The 19,600-nt window shown below is 40.2% G+C and overlaps 1 protein-coding gene across 1 annotated transcript; it reads left to right on the forward strand.

Moving 5' to 3' along the window:
- Window positions 1-1,906: 1,906 nt before the first annotated feature.
- Window positions 1,907-13,997, forward strand: LOC308687453 (adhesion G protein-coupled receptor E3-like). Its single transcript, XM_081360016.1, has 10 exons — window positions 1,907-1,972; window positions 2,115-2,304; window positions 7,735-7,854; window positions 7,980-8,161; window positions 8,271-8,699; window positions 8,777-9,009; window positions 9,095-9,161; window positions 9,243-9,334; window positions 11,279-11,429; window positions 13,726-13,997. Exons 2-10 carry the CDS (start codon window positions 2,136-2,138, stop codon window positions 13,864-13,866), a joined length of 1,584 nt encoding a protein of 527 aa, XP_081216142.1. The 5' UTR covers window positions 1,907-1,972; window positions 2,115-2,135; the 3' UTR covers window positions 13,867-13,997.
- The last annotated feature ends 5,603 nt before the right edge of the window (window positions 13,998-19,600 follow it).

Below are 19,600 nucleotides of genomic sequence, written 5' to 3' on the forward strand. Positions count from 1 at the left end.
CTGTAGAAGTTTTCACGATTAATACCGTTCCAAATTATCCTACATCCTATCCAGCACATATGGATAATCCCGCAGTAACTAAAGAGCCTATCCTTTAGTCGTACTTTTAAGAGTTATGCGATCAGTCTCTACAAATTCGTATCCTATTATAAAGATAATAAATTATAAAGATAATAGATTTCCCCTTTTCTAGTATAAGTCTACCTTTTTAGGTACTCTTCAACCTTGTTCGCTATACAACAATACCCTGTCGTAAGCTGCCTCTTTGGCTAGGCTTTTTAATCAATCAAATCTCACAGTCATTATTCTTATATCAGAAATAATGCTCACCCTCTTGTAGTTTTTCCTCCAGCTAGGACCTTCCTGATCCAGGTGGAAGAAGGTGACACGTACTCAAAAATCCAAGTTCCAGTCAGATGATTGTAATAAATGTTTAACAATATTTATTAAAAGAATCAAAATGAAAAGAATACTTGTTACAGATTATAATAGGAGTACTAAACTAACAGAGTAATATTAGCTAGGCTTAAAGCTTCTTGCATCCGAAAACTGCTGGCGTTCCGGACTGGAGATTGCAAGGAAGAGCAAGTGAGTCCTGTCCAGGTCTCTTCTTTATAGTCCGATTTGAGAAAGAATCATATTTACTGTTAAGGCACATGACTGCTTATTTCAATATCACAATCTACAACTGCTGATCCCAGCAAGTGTCTAACATACTATTCCTGTACAAGCCTTACTGTCCAGTCAGTGGCTTGCTCTCCGAAGATACAATAGTTCCTTTGTATTTGTGGACAAAGACCCTTTTCACTGCTCTCTCATGTGACTTGAGAGAAACAGCGATGGACAGAAAACTCTTTATTCAAAACATTATTTTTAGACAGTCATATGTTTTAGTAAACCAGAAAGCTCGTCAGTGACATCCTTAGTTACAGGCTTCCTATTGTGACCCTTTCTTCGTTGACGTCGAGTTTGAGGTGTGGGTGAAGCGAATGAAATGCCGCTCTCAGGTGGAGCCTTGTGACTCCGCAGAACAAAATGTGACATTGATTATCATACAACAGGTCAACAAACAAAATGTGTATTTTAAACACAGTACTGTCAGTACTTACTCTATTTTGCAACAAAATAATAGTTCCAACGAAAGAGAAAAGCAGAACTACAGCACACACCGGTGTTTCGTAAACAATTCTGCTGCTTTGAAAAGAATTGTGAGTCAATCATTCAATGATTCATTTATAAATACAGCTAGTTGCTTTGTTACTGAATGTAAGAATGACTCAATGACTCGCTCATTGAGAAGACAGTGACTTACTGGTTTTAGTGTAATATATTTTAAAGTATCACGTTTTTCCGGCATTGCATATTGCTCTATTGAACATTTTTCATTGAAAACATTTATTTTATTTCATAAAGTTATTCATAAAGTAAAAAAAAAAGCACTGGGAAAAAAATTAGGGGGCAGATATTGTCCCTAAATGGAACAGGTATGACTGAAGTCTAAGTGGAAGAGAGGGGGTACGCAGGAGGAGGTACACCACTGAAATCTTGCTGAATCCACAATCTTGCTGAAATTGCTGCTTAATAAAATAGTTATTTTTCAAAGTTTTGCAGTTTATTATATTATTGTCTTCATGCTGTCATTGCAGGTGTAGCGCTGCTGGAAGGATGCAACGTAAGTTAGTAGAGACTCACAGCTCCTATCAATAATAGTCCAAACTGAAGCAGTGCAATAACATGTGCATTTTAGATATGTGTGTAATCTGAAATATGAATGTGCTTTTCTAATAATTGCTGATGGTTTATGGGGGCATTCAGTCCATATAAGCTGTGAATACACTGCATACAAAAGCCAATTGAAAGAATGAGTTTGTGGACTCTGTCTTCTCAATTTTGATTTCAGAGTCAGACTGAAAAGCTTCAAAATCTTCTAGAGCAGGTCGAGGACATTAAAGATCAAGAGCTTTCTTTGACTGTAAGTCTTCAAGAGAATTATTTTTAAATAATCAAATCAAATGTAATCGTCAGTTACATGATTGACATCACAGGTCTGATTAATTGGCTTTCTTAATATTTACATTTACAGTATTTTTTTTTTCTTCTGATCAATAAATTAGACTGTGACCGATGTTTTGAATATGGTCTTCAACACTTCAGGAGAGATTTCAGAGTCTTTATCATCAGTCAGCCAAGCTGTACTAGCCTCCAACGGAAACCATGTGTTAAAAACCAACGGGAAACTCATCTCTACATTGGTGAAGCCGACAGACACAAATGGCAGTGTCAGTTTTACTCTTGATGCTGTTGGTGAGTGGAGAAACTGTTATTATTGATGATGAAACTGAGCTTATATATGATATCAGGGAGTTTATATAGTCTAGTGCAGGAGTTCTCAACTCTGGACCACAAGATCCAGGCCTTGTCCACACGGACACGGGTATTTTTATAACCGTGACTTTTTTTACTCGGTTTGGCCGTTCGTCCACGCGGAAAGGCAGTATCAGGTCACAATTTCTTTTAAACCGAGCATGTGTGGACGGGATTTTTTTTAAAACGCAGGAGGAAAATCTCCAGTTAAAAAAATACCCGTGTCCGTGTGGACTAGGCCCCAGTTTCCTGGAGTTTAGCTCCAACCCTAATCAAACACACCTGAACAAGCTAATCAATGTCTTCATGATTACTACAATGTTACAGGCACACAGCAAAATCCCCAGTGTTAAATCAACACTGCTCAGAGTACATATTGTCCCAATCTAAAGATTGTTAAAAGTTCATTTACTTAATTTAACTCTGGGGATTTTGCTGTGAACAAAGTTAACGTCTCGGGTTATGACTATAACCCTTGTTCCCTGAGAAGGGAACGAGACACTGCGTCGTTGAAAACGACTCTTTGGGGACGCTCCCTTAGCGTGCGCCTCTGAAGTATGAATGAAACTAATCCAATCCTGATTGGTGTTGCGTCATGACGTAACATGTGACGGCATAACCGGATGCATAAAAGTGACGCTGGCACACACACACATTAGCCTCGCGATGAAGCAAGCCGCTCTCAGGCATTGAGGGGCGTGGCAGGACGACGCAGTGTCTCGTTCCCTTCTCAGGGAACAAGGGTTATAGTCATAACCCGAGACGTTCCCTTTCGAGGGAACTCGCACTGCGTCGTTGAAAACGACTCTTTGGGGAACGAATGCCCACTAGGCCACGCACCGAAAAATGCCTGCCCTGGAGTGAAACTGAACTCAGGCACCCAGCTAGGACGAGAGCACACGTGCACCAGGCGTACTAGGGAGGTGCAGACTATAAAATCTGACAAAAGTGTGCGGGGTAGCCCAACCGGCCGCCTCACAGATCTCCTGGAGGGGCACTCCCGAGAGGAGGGCCCTAGAAGACGCCATGCTTCTAGTAGAATGGGCCCTTACGGCCAAAGGTGAGGGCAAATTGCGCACCTTGTAGGCCGAGGCAATAGCCTGAACAATCCAATTACTAATAGTTTGTTTGGATGCCGGGAGCCCCTTTTTAGGTGACCCAAAACACACTAACAGTTGGTCCGACCTCCTCCAAGAAGAGGACCTCTCGAGGTAAATGCTCAGAGCTCTGACAGGGCAGAGCAGATGGAGCCTCTCTTCTTCCACCGACACATGAGGTGGAGGATAAAATGCCTGCAGGACCGTAGACCGTGCCGTGTTAGAAGGCACCTTAGGCACATAGCCAGGTCTCGGGTGCAGAATGGCCTTAACTCCCCCAGGGGCAAACTCCAAACAAGCTGGTGTTACTGCCAGAGCTTGAAGATCTCCCACCCTCTTTAGAGAGGTAATAGCTAAGAGAAAAGCCATCTTGAACGTCAGGTCCTTGGGCGAAGCCGACTGAAGGGGTTCGAAGGGGGCCAGGGATAACCCTTCGAGAACCACCGCCAGGTCCCAGGCAGGAACCCTGGACCTGGTTGTCGGTCTCATCCTCCATGCACCACGGAGAAAACGAATGACCAGCTGGTGCCTCCCCAGAGGCCCATCACTCAATGGTGCATGGAATGCTGCAATGGCAGCCACGTACACCTTAAGTGTGGAAGGGGAGAGACCTGCAGAAAAACGATCTTGAAGAAACTCCAGAACTGAAGCCACCGGGCAGTTAACTGGATCTAACTCATGCTCTCTACACCAAGTGGAAAAAACATTCCACTTGAGGCCATATAATCTCCTAGTAGATGGAGTACATTGCACTGATAGACAATAGTTTCTCTTGGGACCAAAGGATAATCTGTTGCGCCAATCTGGATAGAGGGCGCGACCTGAGTCCCCCTTGTCGGTTCAGATAAGCTACCACTGATGTATTGTCCGATCGTATCAGGACATGGTAACCCTTGATGTCTGGGAGGAAGCTCCTCAGAGCTCTGAACACAGCCAACATCTCCAGGCAATTTATATGCCAAGAATGATGATGGTCCTGCCACAGACCCCTGGCAAAGCGGCCGTCCATGACCGCGCCCCAGCCAGTGAGGGAGGCATCTGTCGAAACGGTTTTCCGGCGACAAGACGCTCCTAACACTGACCCTTGGGACAGGAACCAAGGTTTCTTCCAAATTACCAGAGAACGAAGGCATCTGCGCGTTACTCTGATCATGCGGAATGGATTCCCCTTGGGGGAAAATCCCTTGGCTTTCAGCCACCACTGAAGGGGCCTCATGTGTAGAAGGCCCAAAGGTATAATGTTGGATGCCGCTGCCATGAGGCCCAGCAATCTTTGAAATTGCTTTACAGTAATGGCCTGGCCTAGCCTTATCCTGGACACCATTGCCAGAATGGACTCGATACACGCAGGAGACATCTGTGCCCGCATCGTAACCGAATTCCACACCACGCCCAGAAACGTTGTGCTCTGGGATGGTTCCAACACACTTTTCTTCGTGTTGAGCCTCAACCCCAAGCTCTGAATGTGGCCAAGGACGACATCTCGATGCCGAACCGCCATTTCTTGAGACTGGGCCAAAATGAGCCAGTCGTCGATATAATTGAGTATGCGGATGCCCTGAAGTCTCAATGGAGCTAGTGCTGCATCCATGCATTTGGTGAACGTGCGGGGAGAGAGTGCTAGGCCGAACGGAAGAACCCGATATTGGTAAGCTTCGCCCCCGAAAGCGAACCTCAGGAACCTCCTGTGACATGGAAGGATGGAGACATGAAAATACGCGTCTTTTAGATCTATCGTGACAAACCAGTCCTCGGATCTGATTTGATTCACGATGATGGGAATAGTAAGCATTTTGAACCTGAACCTCTTCAGAGAACGGTTCAAATGTCTTAGATCTAAAATTGGCCTTAGTCCTCCATCCTTTTTTGGAACTATAAAGTACTGGCTGTAAAACCCGGACTCCCTGTCTGAAGGAGGAACACGTTCTATGGCCTCCTTTAACAGCAGAGATTGCACTTCTTGTTCCATCACCTGAGCCTGCTCCGGAACCACTGTAGTCTGCACCACCCCAGAGAATTTGGGGGGGCGGTGCCCGAACTGCAGTCTGTATCCTAATTTTATTATACGCAGGACCCATGCAGATATGTTGGGAAGATGAAACCATGCCTCTACGAAATCTACTAAGGGAACCAGCCTCTCGAGGCTGGCCTCGGGTGTTATCCGAGCACTGTTCTCGACCTCCTGAAGCGAAAGATCGGCAGGATTTAGTCGATACGGTCCTTGTGACCTCAATTGATGCTCGTTTTCTATTTTTTGACACGAACGACACGGTGTGCGTTCGCTGGAAATTGATGCGGCCCGAAGCGTCAGAGACGGCGGGAAACTCACATCGATTTCCCGAGGGCTCCGCTGCGAGAACAACCTCGGTTGCTCTGCAGCGGGGGGGGGGGAAGCCCTCAGAGGTCCTACTATCCCAGCTAGGACCTCTTTCCCGAAGCCCTCCTAGCCTGAAGGACGTCTCTCAAATCGCCCTTCTGGCCGGAGGACTTCTGCTGAGAACGCTTCCTCTGTTGCCAAGCTCCCGAAGGAGGGGCTCTAGAGGCAACGCTCTCTTTTTGTTCCTGGCGATATGAGGAGCTGGATGATGGCTGGGGCTGCTCTCTTTGCCCCACCCTACTCGACTTAGGCTTAGATCGACGGGGGAGGAACTGCTGAAACGCCGCAGATTGTTTCTTTGTCTCCTGAAACCTGTCGACAACAGCCACAACTGCGTTGTCAAACAGGCCAGAAGACGAGAGCGGCGCATCAAGGAGAAACGATTTATCTTTCTCCTTGATACCTGATAAATTCAGCCACAGATGTCTCTCCGTGGCTACCATAGCTGCCATAGAACGGCCGATAGCGCGGGCCGTCTCTTTAGTAGCACGGAGAGACAAATCTGTGGCTTTACGAAGTTCAGCGATATCTTCGGGTGTTGGTCCCTCCCCCTCATCCAAGTCTTTCAGGAGGTCGGCCTGGTATGCCTGCAAAATAGCCATCGAATGCAGGCATGAACCAGCGCGACCTGCCGCCATATAAGCCCTTCCAACCAATGCAGAAGTATCTCTGCATGGTTTACTGGGCAGCGCCGGGGTTTTAAGGGAAGATGCCGCTTCAGGAGAGAGATATCCAGTGAGTGCCTCCTTCACTTTTGGCATCTTCCCATAACCCATATCTCTTGCCCCTAAGACATTACTATAATCAACCACTGCTGGATTATAGACACGGGACGAATGGGGTTTTTCCCACGATCTCGAAATTTCTTTGTGGAGATCGGGAAAAAATGGTAAACCCCGGCGCTGAGGCTGTGATCTGTGCTGCAGGAAACGCTCATCTAATTTACTTTTTATTTGCGTTCCCTGCTCATCTTGTGGCCAGCTAATATTGAGTCTGGCCACAGCACGAGTCACAACCTCAATCAGCTCCTCATACGCATGACCATGAACCGGCGAGCTTAGTTCACGGTCATCCGCCTCGATGCTGAGCACATCCACTTCCTCAGAAGCAGAGAGCTCCAGCATCGGGCCCTGATCATGGGCAGAAGAAGCCGCAACGCGGGCTTCTGCACCACAAACAGGGACCTCAGGATCATCAGATGAAGAATGAGAAAGTGCCGCGGCAGTCTCATTCTCATCTGCAAGATCCTTCTGCGAACCCCACGAGCTCAATCGCCGCGCCGCCTCAACAGACGCGGGACCAGACCCGTGGGGAGCGCGAGCTTGACTGTGTTCGTCAAAACAAGCCAGACGGGAGCGCAGCACTCTCATTGATAGTGCTTCACAGTCGCCGCAAGCAGCCCCCTCGAGAGCTGCTCAGGCGTGCTGCGCTCCCAAACAGATCACACACAGCTGATGCGTGTCCCCACCCGTGATGTATCTAGGGCAGGGGTGCACACACAGCTTGAACTGTTCACTCGCCATCATAAATATATATCTTTCTCACAGACAGACAACACCAAATAGGACGAACAACGTTACAGAGAGCGCTTGCTGAAGAGCGAAAGCTAATGTGTGTGTGTGCCAGCGTCACATCAGGATTGGATTAGTTTCATTCATACTTCAGAGGCGCACGCGAAGGGAGCGTCCCCAAAGAGTCGTTTTCAACGATGCAGTGCGGGTTCCCTCGAAAGGGAACTGATTAGTTCAAACTAGTAATTAGATGAAATAGTTATTTTATTTTAGTCTTTTGTTATTATTATTTTAGTTATTGTTTTGTTTTTTGCACATTTGTGCAGATTGAATCAACTTTAATAAAAACAAAAAACAAAACATAACTGCTTATTTTCTAAATCAGAGGTTGAAGTCTTCATGGTTGGACCCAATGTCACCTTAGATAAAATCCCTCGACTTGACACAACAAATTCTTCTGTGGACATCGATCTCATTGGGATCGCCAAGAACAACAATGAAACAAGTATGTGAGATGTGTTTTAATACAACATTTTTAATAAAACATTTTTAGAAGATGTATCACTAAACCACATTTAACTAAAGGTTTTAATGTGTTGAATACAAGTTTCTTCTGTTTCTGTCACACAGGATCAGCTGCTGTGGCTTTCATGAGTTATAACACAATGGAGAATCTACTGAAGCCAGACTTCTTCAACGCATCAAATGGCACGATTAACACCATGATGTCCACTGTGATCTCAGCTACTCTTCCCAAAACCACCAACACTAATCTCACCAAACCAGTCAACTTCACCCTCAAACACATCAAAGTGAGAGACTGAAATGTGTTTTTGTCCAACCTGAGAACTGATAAACATCTAAAAACATCTAATATTCAGTGTTATACTATTTTCTGCATGTTCTTTCTTCTTTTTGCAGGAGTTTGTGCCCGGCAGTCCTCTGTCCTGTGTGTACTGGAACATCAGCGAGTGGATTGTAGATGGCTGTTCTGTTTTAAAGACCAACAGCAGCTACACTGTGTGTTCCTGTGTTCATCTGTCCACATTCGCTCTCATCATGCAAACCAGCCGCCCATCAGAGAACGAGAACATTTATAGTGAAGAATTGAAGAACAGCACAGATTTGGCACTCATGTACTCTGACATGTTTCCTCAGAGCGTGTTGAATTTGGTGTGTGTGATCGTGGGGCTGGTGTTCTTCAGTTTGACCCTGTTGACCTTTGCCCTTTGTCAGTGGAGTCCTGGAGTGAATAATGTGGCTCGAATCAACCTCTGCGTGAGTCTGCTGTTGGCTCACCTTCTGTTCCTGCTCACACAACAGTTCCTGAGCCTCATACACCCTCATCAGGTGAGAATGATGAAGGAGCTCTACAGCTCAGCACAGTCTCACTGAGAATCATCATAACCGTCTCTCATGATCTCCAGGTGTTGTGTGCCGTGATATCAGGTGTGCTGCACTTCCTCTTTCTCTCCGGCTTTGTGTGGATGTTCATTGAAGCTGTGCTTCTCTTCATCTGTGTGAAGAACCTATCACAGATCAGCTCCAAAAGGAGGGGGGTGCTTAGCAGTAGATTCCTGTGTGTGATTGGATATACGGTTGCTCTGGTTGTGGTGGCTGTGTCTGCTGGGGTGAATCCTAAAGGCTACGGAAGTGAAAAGTGAGTTTAGTTTGAGAGACTCAGAGATCAACACCTTCATCCTTCATGTTCATGTTCATTTAATTATTTTTCTTCCTCTAAACAGGTGCTGGATTAAAATGGATAAAGGCTTTAACTGGAGTTTTCAGGGACCTGTTTGCGTCATACTAGCAGTAAGCACATTTCTCATCATGATTTGTATTAAAAGGAAAAGTGATTAAAGATTAATTACTGTTGTTTCTCTTACTGTGCAGTTAAACATGATTCTCTTCATCTACATCATCATCAGTCTGACCTCCACCTTGAAAAATCTGAACGCTGAAGTTTCACATATGAAACGAACCAAGTAACAAACAATATGATTTGAACACTCCATGAAATGTGTATATATATTGTTATATGCTGCATATTTCTAGACACATTTAACCTTATTTTGATTATTCTCAGGTTAGGTAAAGTCAAATGTGTCCTAAATCATAAGCATCTGAATTTTCATACTCACAATCCATAGGTCAGAAGACTTCTTCGTGGTCTGTTCAGCTCACTTTTTTAGAAATCAAAGAGTTTTGGCAGGCGAGAGTAGCAAAAGAGTTTCTTATCTTAGTTTCAATTAAATATATAGTTTTATTATCTACAGGTTAATTAGTTTACATAATATTGTTTGTGTTTTTTTTTTTTTTTTTTTTTTTTTTATTGTAATACTAAATACAGTGCTATGCATAAGTTTAGACACCCATGCTAAAGTTGACTAAAAAGAGGAATAAAAAATCATCTTTTGGAAATTGAACTTAATGCCTTAATTTAAAAAATTAGGAAAAATCCAACCTTTAAGGACACCAATTTTCTTTGTGAATGAATAATGTATCGTAAATAAATAAATGTTCTTCCTTAAAATACAGGGTGCATAAGTCTGGACACCCCTATGTTAAATTCCCATAGAGGCAGGCAGATTTTTATTTTTAAGTATTTTTTTTTTTTTTTTTTAGGTTACTATGCATCCTGATAAAGTTCCCTTGGCCTTTGGAATTAAAATAGCCCCACATCATCACATAGCCTTCACCATACCTAGAGATTGGCATGGGGTACTTTCCATAAGATCATCTCTCAAATGCAAATCAAACTAGCTACAGTATTAGGCTAACTGAAATAAAACCATGCCAATCTCTAGGTATGGTGAAGGCCAAGGGAACTTTATCAGGATGCATAGTATCCTGGATCCATGAAGTAACTGGCCTTTAAAAATAAAAATCTGCCTGCCTCTATGGGAATTTAACATAGGGGTGTCCAAACTTATGCACCCTGTATTTTAAGGAAGAAGATTTATTTATTTACGATGCATTATTCATTCACAAAGAAAATTGGTGTCCTTAAAGGTTGGATTTTTCCTAATTTTTTAAATTAAGACATTAAGTTCAGTTTCCAAAAGATGATTTTTTATTCCTCTTTTTAGTCAACTTTAGTATGGGTGTCTAAACTTATGCATAGCACTGTATATATATTATTATTATATATTATATTAAATTTAATTATGTTCTACTGTAGCACTTTGAGATTTGGTGTCAAATGTAAAGTGCTTTACAAATAAAATTTATTATTAGTATTATTATTATTATTATTACATATAAAGTACTAATATAAAAAAACAAGACAAAACAACATCAAGAGTAAACCGTTTACAAGCGTTGTAACACCGGAGAGGCCATTAAGAATCAGCGTCTGCCTTCATCTTCTCCTTTCAGCCTTTTATAGACCATCTGATTTCTTGAGGTCATCATCTTTGGAAATCCCCTCATAAATTATCAGTCTCTTACAGACAATTTATCCAATCCTAAGTCTTCAGGGTGTCATGAGTTCTGGGAATTCATTTCTGACCTGTCTTTGTAAAGCCTTTCTCCTCTTAGTCTTCCTTCTTCAGTCTTTTCTTCTTTGTTGCATTCTGCGCTTCGTCCACAACACATCCGACGGTAATGCTTGCATTTATCTTCTTTCTTTAGCAAAGCTCTTTTTAATACATGTTTTGTTCCTCTCTATGCTTTTTAATTAATGCTTAAAACATTAAGTGTGGTATGTTTTTCTTTATAAACCACTTTCTTAAAAAAAAATATTTTACAATAACAATTGCAGAGTTTTTCTTCATAAACCACTTTCTCAATAAACAAGTTTCAAGTGTGGTTGATTACAATACAGAAGTGTTCTACAGACAAAAGGCATACTTATAACAGGACAATTGCAGATTTTCCACAACAATATAATCAATAAATATCTATTAACTCTCCATCTTTCTCTGCAGGAATATGACATTTAAAACACTGGCTCAGTTTGTGGTTCTTGGTTGCTCCTGGATTCTGGGTTTCTGGAAGGAGCTGGAGATCCCCTTCCTGATCTTGAACTCCCAGCAGGGAACCTTCATGTTCCTGGTCTATTGTGTCCTCAATAGTCAGGTCAGACATCAGTACAGACAGTCTACCAGAAAATCATCTCTCACCTACTTTATTTTAAAGGGTTAGTTCCCAAAAATGAAAATTAGCCCATGATTTACTCAACCCTCTTCTTTCAGACGAATACAATCAGGGATATATTTAAAAATGTCCTGGCTCTTCCCAGCTTTATAATGGCAGTGAATGGCCATTTCTGTTGATAATCCATTCATGATAAAAGTGCTCCACACGGCTCTGGGGGGTTAACTGTACGTACACACCGCCGCCGACTTGAGCAGCAAAGAAGCTCTGGCCGCCCTGTCAGGGATGCTTGTCAAAAAGTACGGGGAAGCTTGTTGATGCTTTGGCTGCTCTGACGTAGCAGAAATCTATGTTCGATCATGGGAGAAGAGAAGTGTCACACCATGAAATGTAAACAGAAAAAACAAGCAATACATTGACGCGCTCGTGTTGTTTGAAGACGGTGAAGGTGAGTGCGCGCGGCCGGGGCTCTCTCTCTCTCTCTCTCTGCTCGTTCTTATATATGACCTGTCAAGCGTGCCCTGTTAAACTGACAGGACTTAAAAACACAGGCAAACTTTCACTCTATGATGGTTAAACTGTGCAATTAATCCGCGAATCACATTGGTCAAGGGCCGGGGAGCAGCTGGCCCGTACGGTTAATGAATCACGGATCAACTACCATAGCCTACCTATTCTTGACATCGCAAACAATGTCATATCATAAATGATAGGAAACCCAGCAACGGCGATGATCAGCTTCTCCATTTTCTTGGAACTAATGTTTTTGTAGGAACGAAAGTTTACATCGTATGTTTCTCCGGAATGGATGTTTCTCGGTATGTTTCTTGCGAAGGATCTCTATATTCTGATTGGTTGCTGGCGTTTTGCCACTGCTTGCCGCTGAACCGCGCCATAGCTCATTACCATAAAGTGTGTGTGAGAAAAATATATCGACTAAAACAACTAGCTTCCGGCAGACGGCCGTACGCAAGTCGACTTGCACCAAAAGAGTAACCAGTGACGCATGTATGATGTAGATGTAGGAGTGGCGTAAGCTTTGACGCCTCTCACGGTTCAAACAAACAGGGCTGGGCAACAAACTCAAGCTCCTCTCATATTTTCTCTCAAAAAATTGTCTTTTTAAACTAATTTGTGACTGGTGTTTTGTTTTGCTCTATCTCCGTGTTCATCATTACGTTGTGCGTCAGGTCAAAGGTCACTCTTTCACCGAAACGGCCATTCACTGCCATTATAAAGCTTGGAAGAGCCAGGACATTTTTTAATATAACTCTGATTGTATTCGTCTGAAAGAAGAATGTCATATACACCTAGGATGACTTAAGGGCGAGTAAATCATGGGCTAATTTTCATTTTGGGGTGAACTAACCCTTTAACCCTTTAGAACCAGCTGTGTCGTCGCCGACACATACCAGCAAGCTGTATTCATTTGACCGTAACTCTTCAACCGTTTGCACGATCAAAACCATTCAAATTGCCCCTGACAGTTGACAACATTCGCTCTTCGGCAATATACAGCTTATTACGTAATTTCATGCTTTCCATCTGCAAATGACAGCAGCACAGGAAGGAGGATTTGAACAGAGAGATACGAAGCGTGGCAGGTTAGAGTGTTTTGGATTGCATAAAATAATAAAAGAAATGAACAAATACATGGCGAAAGAAGTGTTAGACAGCAGAAGAGGGGATTGGGATGATTTTTAATAAAACTTTGGAAGCAGATGGCCGTTACTCTTTCACGTATCTAAGTATGTAGTGCGTGCATGTGTATGTGTGCGTGCCTATGAATATGTGCATTTGTATGTGTGCGTGTATGAAAAATGTGTCCTAAATGAAAACTGTGCCACCCAATGTCACAAAAAAGACTTGTATATATGTATTATAGTTCATTGTTCAACTTTAAAGTGTTAGTTTCTTTTTTCTAAATAAAAATCAGTAAATTTATTCTCTGTTTTTTTTTTGTGCCTATTTAAATTCTATTTACAAACTCACCACAAACAATAATGGTCAATAACTGTAATTTGTTAAAAGCTCATCTTTTTCTGAAAAAGATGACACCTTGCACATTAAGATAGCACATTGTTTTAGAATTGTACAGTAAAAAAATCTAAATATGTGAAAAACACCTATTTTAACCTCAGGTTCTAAAGGGTTAAGTTCATTTTTCATTTCTCATCTTCTAAAATTAAATTCTTGAAAAATAACCTGGACATGTTCTGTGTTTTTTTTTTTTTTTTAACCAGAGTTTAAAACTATTTCTCTTCTCATTCTTGTCCAGGTCAGGCAGCAGTACAGGAAGTTCTTCAGATGTCCATCAAGAAACAGTGAAGACACAAGCATCCATATTCAGCAAAGGAAGTGCCATTCTTATGAAAGTGATTCTGTCATGACCGACTCAGTTACAAATTTCACTAGTTAACCTGCTATATATTTACAGCGGTCAATGCACTTATGTGAATCTATACATTTCTTTAAGTGCAACATTTCTTTGGTAGAGGAACTACCATGATTTTTAGAGGCTTGTATACTGGGTTACACTTTTATTACGCTAAAAAATAAATAAGATAAAGCAATTATTTTTCAACTTAAAGTGTTTTATTAAAGCAGTGTGATATCTGTAACATTTCAAATCTTATTTTCTTTTAAACAATCTATTCAAAACTCAAAACATATTCATAACTCATAATCTCACTATCCAAAAAGATTCCACAGAATTTGTGAATAAACAAATTTAGTTTCACAATTAAAAACAATAACATAAATTACCTGTAATAAAACAGAAAAAGGTTTCATATGATTTTGCATAAGAAATGAACCACAATATCAGTAGTTTGAACACTGTTAACCCTTGCTGTAAAAAAAGGCCAAATTCTGACAATATCATACCATTTTCCATTAAAACAGTAATATACCGTAGAAAACAAAACTAGCCTACAGGAATATACTGTGAATTAACATTGCTCAAAATCGACACTCAGAGGCTGTTTTCCCAATCACACCCTATACCCTCATTCACTATTCCCTGCATTAGTTCACTAATATAGTCCCCTTGACAAAGTGAATGAAAAGAAGTGAATGAATTGAGAAACTGATGAACACCTGATAAGCAGAATCACTGAAGGACAGAGAAACAAGAACTGAAAAAAAGAGAAACACAAAAACTACAATCGACTTCCAGCCACTGAGTGTGAAACCAGTTTACGATTATTTCTTTCATACATGTACAAAAGTTCTTGTTGAGAATTAACAGAGATATAGTTAATAATAAAGTTTGTTGTCACCATGATGGAGATCAGTATTTGTTTTAGTTGGTCACTTGTCCCTCGACTTATTACCATTCATTTCTCTCTGGCTGCTGTAACAGTGAGTTTATAAAACACATTTGTTATGGCAAGAAAAAGCCAAGAGGAAGATGATCAGGTGTTTTTGGCTTTTGTGATGATATCACAAACATCTTGGACATGTCTGATTCTCTGATCTTTTCTGTATTTATTCATTGAATTTATGGGTATTTCATATTTAGCATATATCTGTAAATCTACAACATAAAATCAATACTTCTGTAATCTGGTTTTCTGAAAAATATTGTATTCATATAATGCATTAAAAAAACTCCTGCTTGACTCAGACACAAACAGACATCAACAATCAGCACATGAATCTCAACAATGGTGACAATCAAAAGTGTCATGTCGCAATGCATGCTGGGTTCCAGGATAATATAAAACTCCCAGCATGCACTGCTGCATGAATAAAAAAATATATATTGCCACCGTTGTTGAGATTCATGTGCTAAATTGTGATATCTCTGTGTTTCTAAAAGACAGTGTAACTCTGTTTCTCTGGTTATGCATGATGTGTTAAAAAAAATGAATCATTGTAATTTATTGTTGTGGTTTCACAGTGGTGCTAATGAAACACTTTTAATTGAGGAAGAATTCCTTAGTGAATGAACAGGCAATATGATGATTTTGTCATCATAATCATTATAACCGCAATCATTCATAAACTGTGTGTGTGCACAAGTGTGACTTGCAAAAACAGCTCAAGCAGCAAAAGATTCACCAATGATTTAGCATCAGCATCCCAACTAAAGCAAGCACTGATCTCTATAATGGTAACTTCAAACCAAACATTTTCAATTAAACATCTTAATAACAACTTCTGTAGATGTATGTAATAAAGTCATACTGGTTAATAATAAGTGTAATAATGTGTGATGGCTGGAAGTCAGTTGTAGTTCTTGTGTTTCTCTATTTTCTGTTCTAACAGCAGGTGTTCATCACTAATGCTCAACAATCACTTACATATTCACTTAATTATCTCACTGCAACACTGTCTCAATGTTACTTTTACTCTTTGTAGTGTGGATTTCCCTGTGGGGTTGAAAGGGTTAACAGTGTAAGATAAAAAGACACACCCACAAAATGTATTTTAACAGTAATAAACTGTAAGTTAAAAAACAGGTTTATATTATTATATTATATATTATAGTAGTTTACTGTAAAATGTATTTTTTGGGGTCACCATTGTGCAGAAGAGTAGAGCCTGTGCTTCAGTCCAGCAGAAGATCTACAAACATTGATGATTTGCTGCATGTTGCTTTATTTAACAGGCGGTGACTGTGTAGTTGCTGGTCCAGTGGAAAACTCTTTATTTGCAAAAGTTTTGTTGTGGTTTCAAATGAAATAATTTCACAGTAATACTTTGCTCACAGCTTTATTAATGCATTATAAATTTTAGTTAATACATTTAAATGACAGTTGGTCAATTTAAGGCAGTCGGTTTCTGCAAGTGAAATTAGTTAACTCGAGTTTTAGTGCATTTTTACAGTAAAGAACTGCACAATTAACAGTAAATTACTGGCAACAGTGTTGCCAGTATTTCACTGTAAAAAAAAACGGTAAGGTCTAACAGTGAATCATTTATTTTAAATAAATCTAGTATTTGAGTTTCTCACCATATAACTTCTCCATCAAGTGTTGTTTCACATACTTAGAAGAAAGAGGATCCAAGCATCACTTTGAGCCACCACTATATTGGAAATGACTTTTAGTGGCATCACTAAATGGTCACATTAGACCGTATTAGCAGAAAAAGTACAAGCTACTTTCACAGAAAGACTTCCCTGAGGTGTCCAAAGGATCAGGCTGCTGATAAGAAACTATATTATTGTAGCCCCGCAACATCACAACATGATCTACTGTCCATCTTTGGAATAAGTAAACTTAGATGTGTTAGATGTGTGTAGTTGACAACAAAAAGCTGGCCAAGAGTTCGCAGCTGGGGACTTTCTGCTGGACTTGACCCAAGGAAACTAAAATGGGGGGAAACAAAAAATTTAGGAAGCTAAAAATGTACATGACAAAAACATAAACCAGTCTAGTCCAGCAATGTTTTTGGTTCAGATAGTCTCTCATTGGCAGTACACTACAGAATAACAGTTCGACAATTTCAGCAGCCCCTCATGTTCATCCTTTAAATACTATGAAACCAAAAATTCCCAATGGCAATGTCTCCAGCATTGCAGTATACACGGCTCAAGAAGCCGGCAAAACATTTGCGATAGTGTCCTTGGCAATCTGACTTAAACTTAAGGGAAACTTGACCTCATACTCGACAATCAAGTCCCCACGACGATCTGGGGATTTCGGAAAAGGAAGACCCTCCCCGATGGCACGCCGTTTCATCCTGGGACGGACAATGTCTTGAGTTGTTAAGTTAACCGTGTGATTATCCAGTGTTGGAACGTTAACTGTGCAACCACAAAGTGCTTGAGAAAGTAGAGAAGAACAGGATTAGATTTGTAAGCAAACTCTTAAAATAGGAGCCCATCTTACCTCTTTGAGTGTAATTTTTGCAGAATAAATAATGTCCCTAACGTCTCTTCTGTACACTGGATGTGGCTTATCCTTCACCACAAACACCACATCTGCCGGGATATTTGATGGCCCCTGGGTTGGGGTCAGTTGCAACATCTGGCTTCTTCCATTTAAATAAATACTGTGAACGGCATGTCATATGTTATTTGTAATCATCTTTAAATGGTATGGGTAATTAGCAGACAGATGCAAGTTTAGTATATACAAATTTGGTTGATCTAGTCCCAATAGTCTCTGAGTAACTGAGAGAAAAAAAAGGGTTGCAACTGTCCCCGGTCTCCCCTACATATATGACATACAAATATGAGTGAATGTGTGCAAATTTGAAAAATAAAATATTTGCAAAGAGTTTAAAATCGAAACTGTAATAGACCTGAAACATTTTTTTTTTTCAGAAATTAATTTTAAGTCCTTTAATAATAATAATACCAATAACACTCCCCTCCCACAAAAAATTAAAATAAATAAATAAATTAAAATTGAGCATGCTTGAGTCAAACACAGACTTCAACATTTAGCATGCAAAATATAGTACTAAAAATGTAGTACTCAGTTCTTTTTTAGTTACTAGAACTCTTGTGTAAGTGAACTATAAAAAAAAATAAGCATTTGTCAGTACAACATACTATTCATATTTCACTTGTTTTTTTAAGGCATTCGGTCTAAAATTAGATCTAGCTAAAAGCCGAACTAATTTGATTTTACAGTGTACGGAAAACAATTTAATGCAGTTCAGGCATTCTGCATCTTCCTCCTGCAGTTTTTTCAATGGCGTTTCAGGCCAGATTGGCCACAAGGCTTTTTTTATTTATTTTTTTACTACAAATACTATTGTTACTCCCCTCGAGTTTTAATAAAGGCTCAAGTCGTTCCTGGGTTTTAACGGGCATTTATTTGGTGACAGAATCTTCAAACATGTCTTGACATGTTCCTTTATTGCTATACATTTCCATATTGCCGTCAGAACTGGTATAAATAAAGCACAGAAAGCGTTAACCTTAAATTCTTGACATAATTATTTGCAGACAATACTAAACGAAATTACATACAAAAACTAATAAACAAAACATAAATGTATGGGGGGGGGGGGGTATTCATCTTCACACTTCAACGACAAAACTTATGGATAAGACAGCAGGCTACGCAAGCCGCAGCACATATCTCTCTCTGATCTCATGCAGCGTCCACATAACAACAAACTATAATTTCCACATGGAACAAAAAATAAGTTCCCTCCTTTTTACACAAAGTTTTTAACAAAAAGAAATAAACATGAAATTATTATTAATTGGGCATGAGACATTATTTATTTCAATCTTGTGTTGTCATGATACCAAAATGATTGTTTCGATACCGATACCAAGTCAAGAATTGCGATTTCAATACTTTTTCAATACTTTTCCTGAAAAGGGAGAAACACTCTCAAATATCATTGCTGTGCTTTATTTTAAAACCGGGACAACATTCTAATCATAAAACACACCAATAAATGAACATATGAAAAGCAGATATATTAAACATTTGAACAAAATATGAAATATAAAAACATAAAAAAAAAAATTAGAGCAATGACATTCAAGGTAAAAAAAATAAATAAATTTAGCAGCATTATCTCAGTTATCATAAGAAACATAAGAGTTACCGGTAATAACTTTATCTTGATTATGAACTTTGCATAAAAATATGAACAGCGATTATATTAAACAATGTTTAATATTGGTAACATATGATAAGCCTCATTGGTGATATATTTGACATATGGGGAGAGAGTTGTGGAAGGCCTATACTTAATGTTAAACATAAATATATAGCAGCAAAGACAACGTCGGCAGTGTTGACGGCAAAATAGGCTACAGAATATTTTGTTCTGTATTGAGAGGTGCAGTATTTGAAAATCGATAATATTTTTTTATATTACATTTACATCTGCATTTATGTCAAAACCTAGACTTTCAAACATCAAAATGTCATTTATTAATATGCATTCGTGTCAAAATGACATAGAAACATCTTTTCCTATTCTATTTTGCCTGGAAACGATTCCAACACGCTTGCGTGTCGCGTGAAAAATAGGCGTCGGTTCTATTCTAGCATGCACGCGTTTTCCACGTGGCTCAGGCGCGCGTGTCACGCAGGCAGTGTGCTAGCTCTTAACATGGGAGCTGAAATAAAAACGGACACGCCACGCAGCCAGTGTGTCGCCGGTGTTGTACCGAAATCCGACTCCCCGGACAAATCGCACTCCCCTTCGATGTCATTAAAAATAATAAT

This window comes from Scardinius erythrophthalmus (genome assembly GCF_964197995.2).
Source record: "Scardinius erythrophthalmus genome assembly, chromosome: 3".
NCBI lineage: Eukaryota > Metazoa > Chordata > Actinopteri > Cypriniformes > Leuciscidae > Scardinius > Scardinius erythrophthalmus.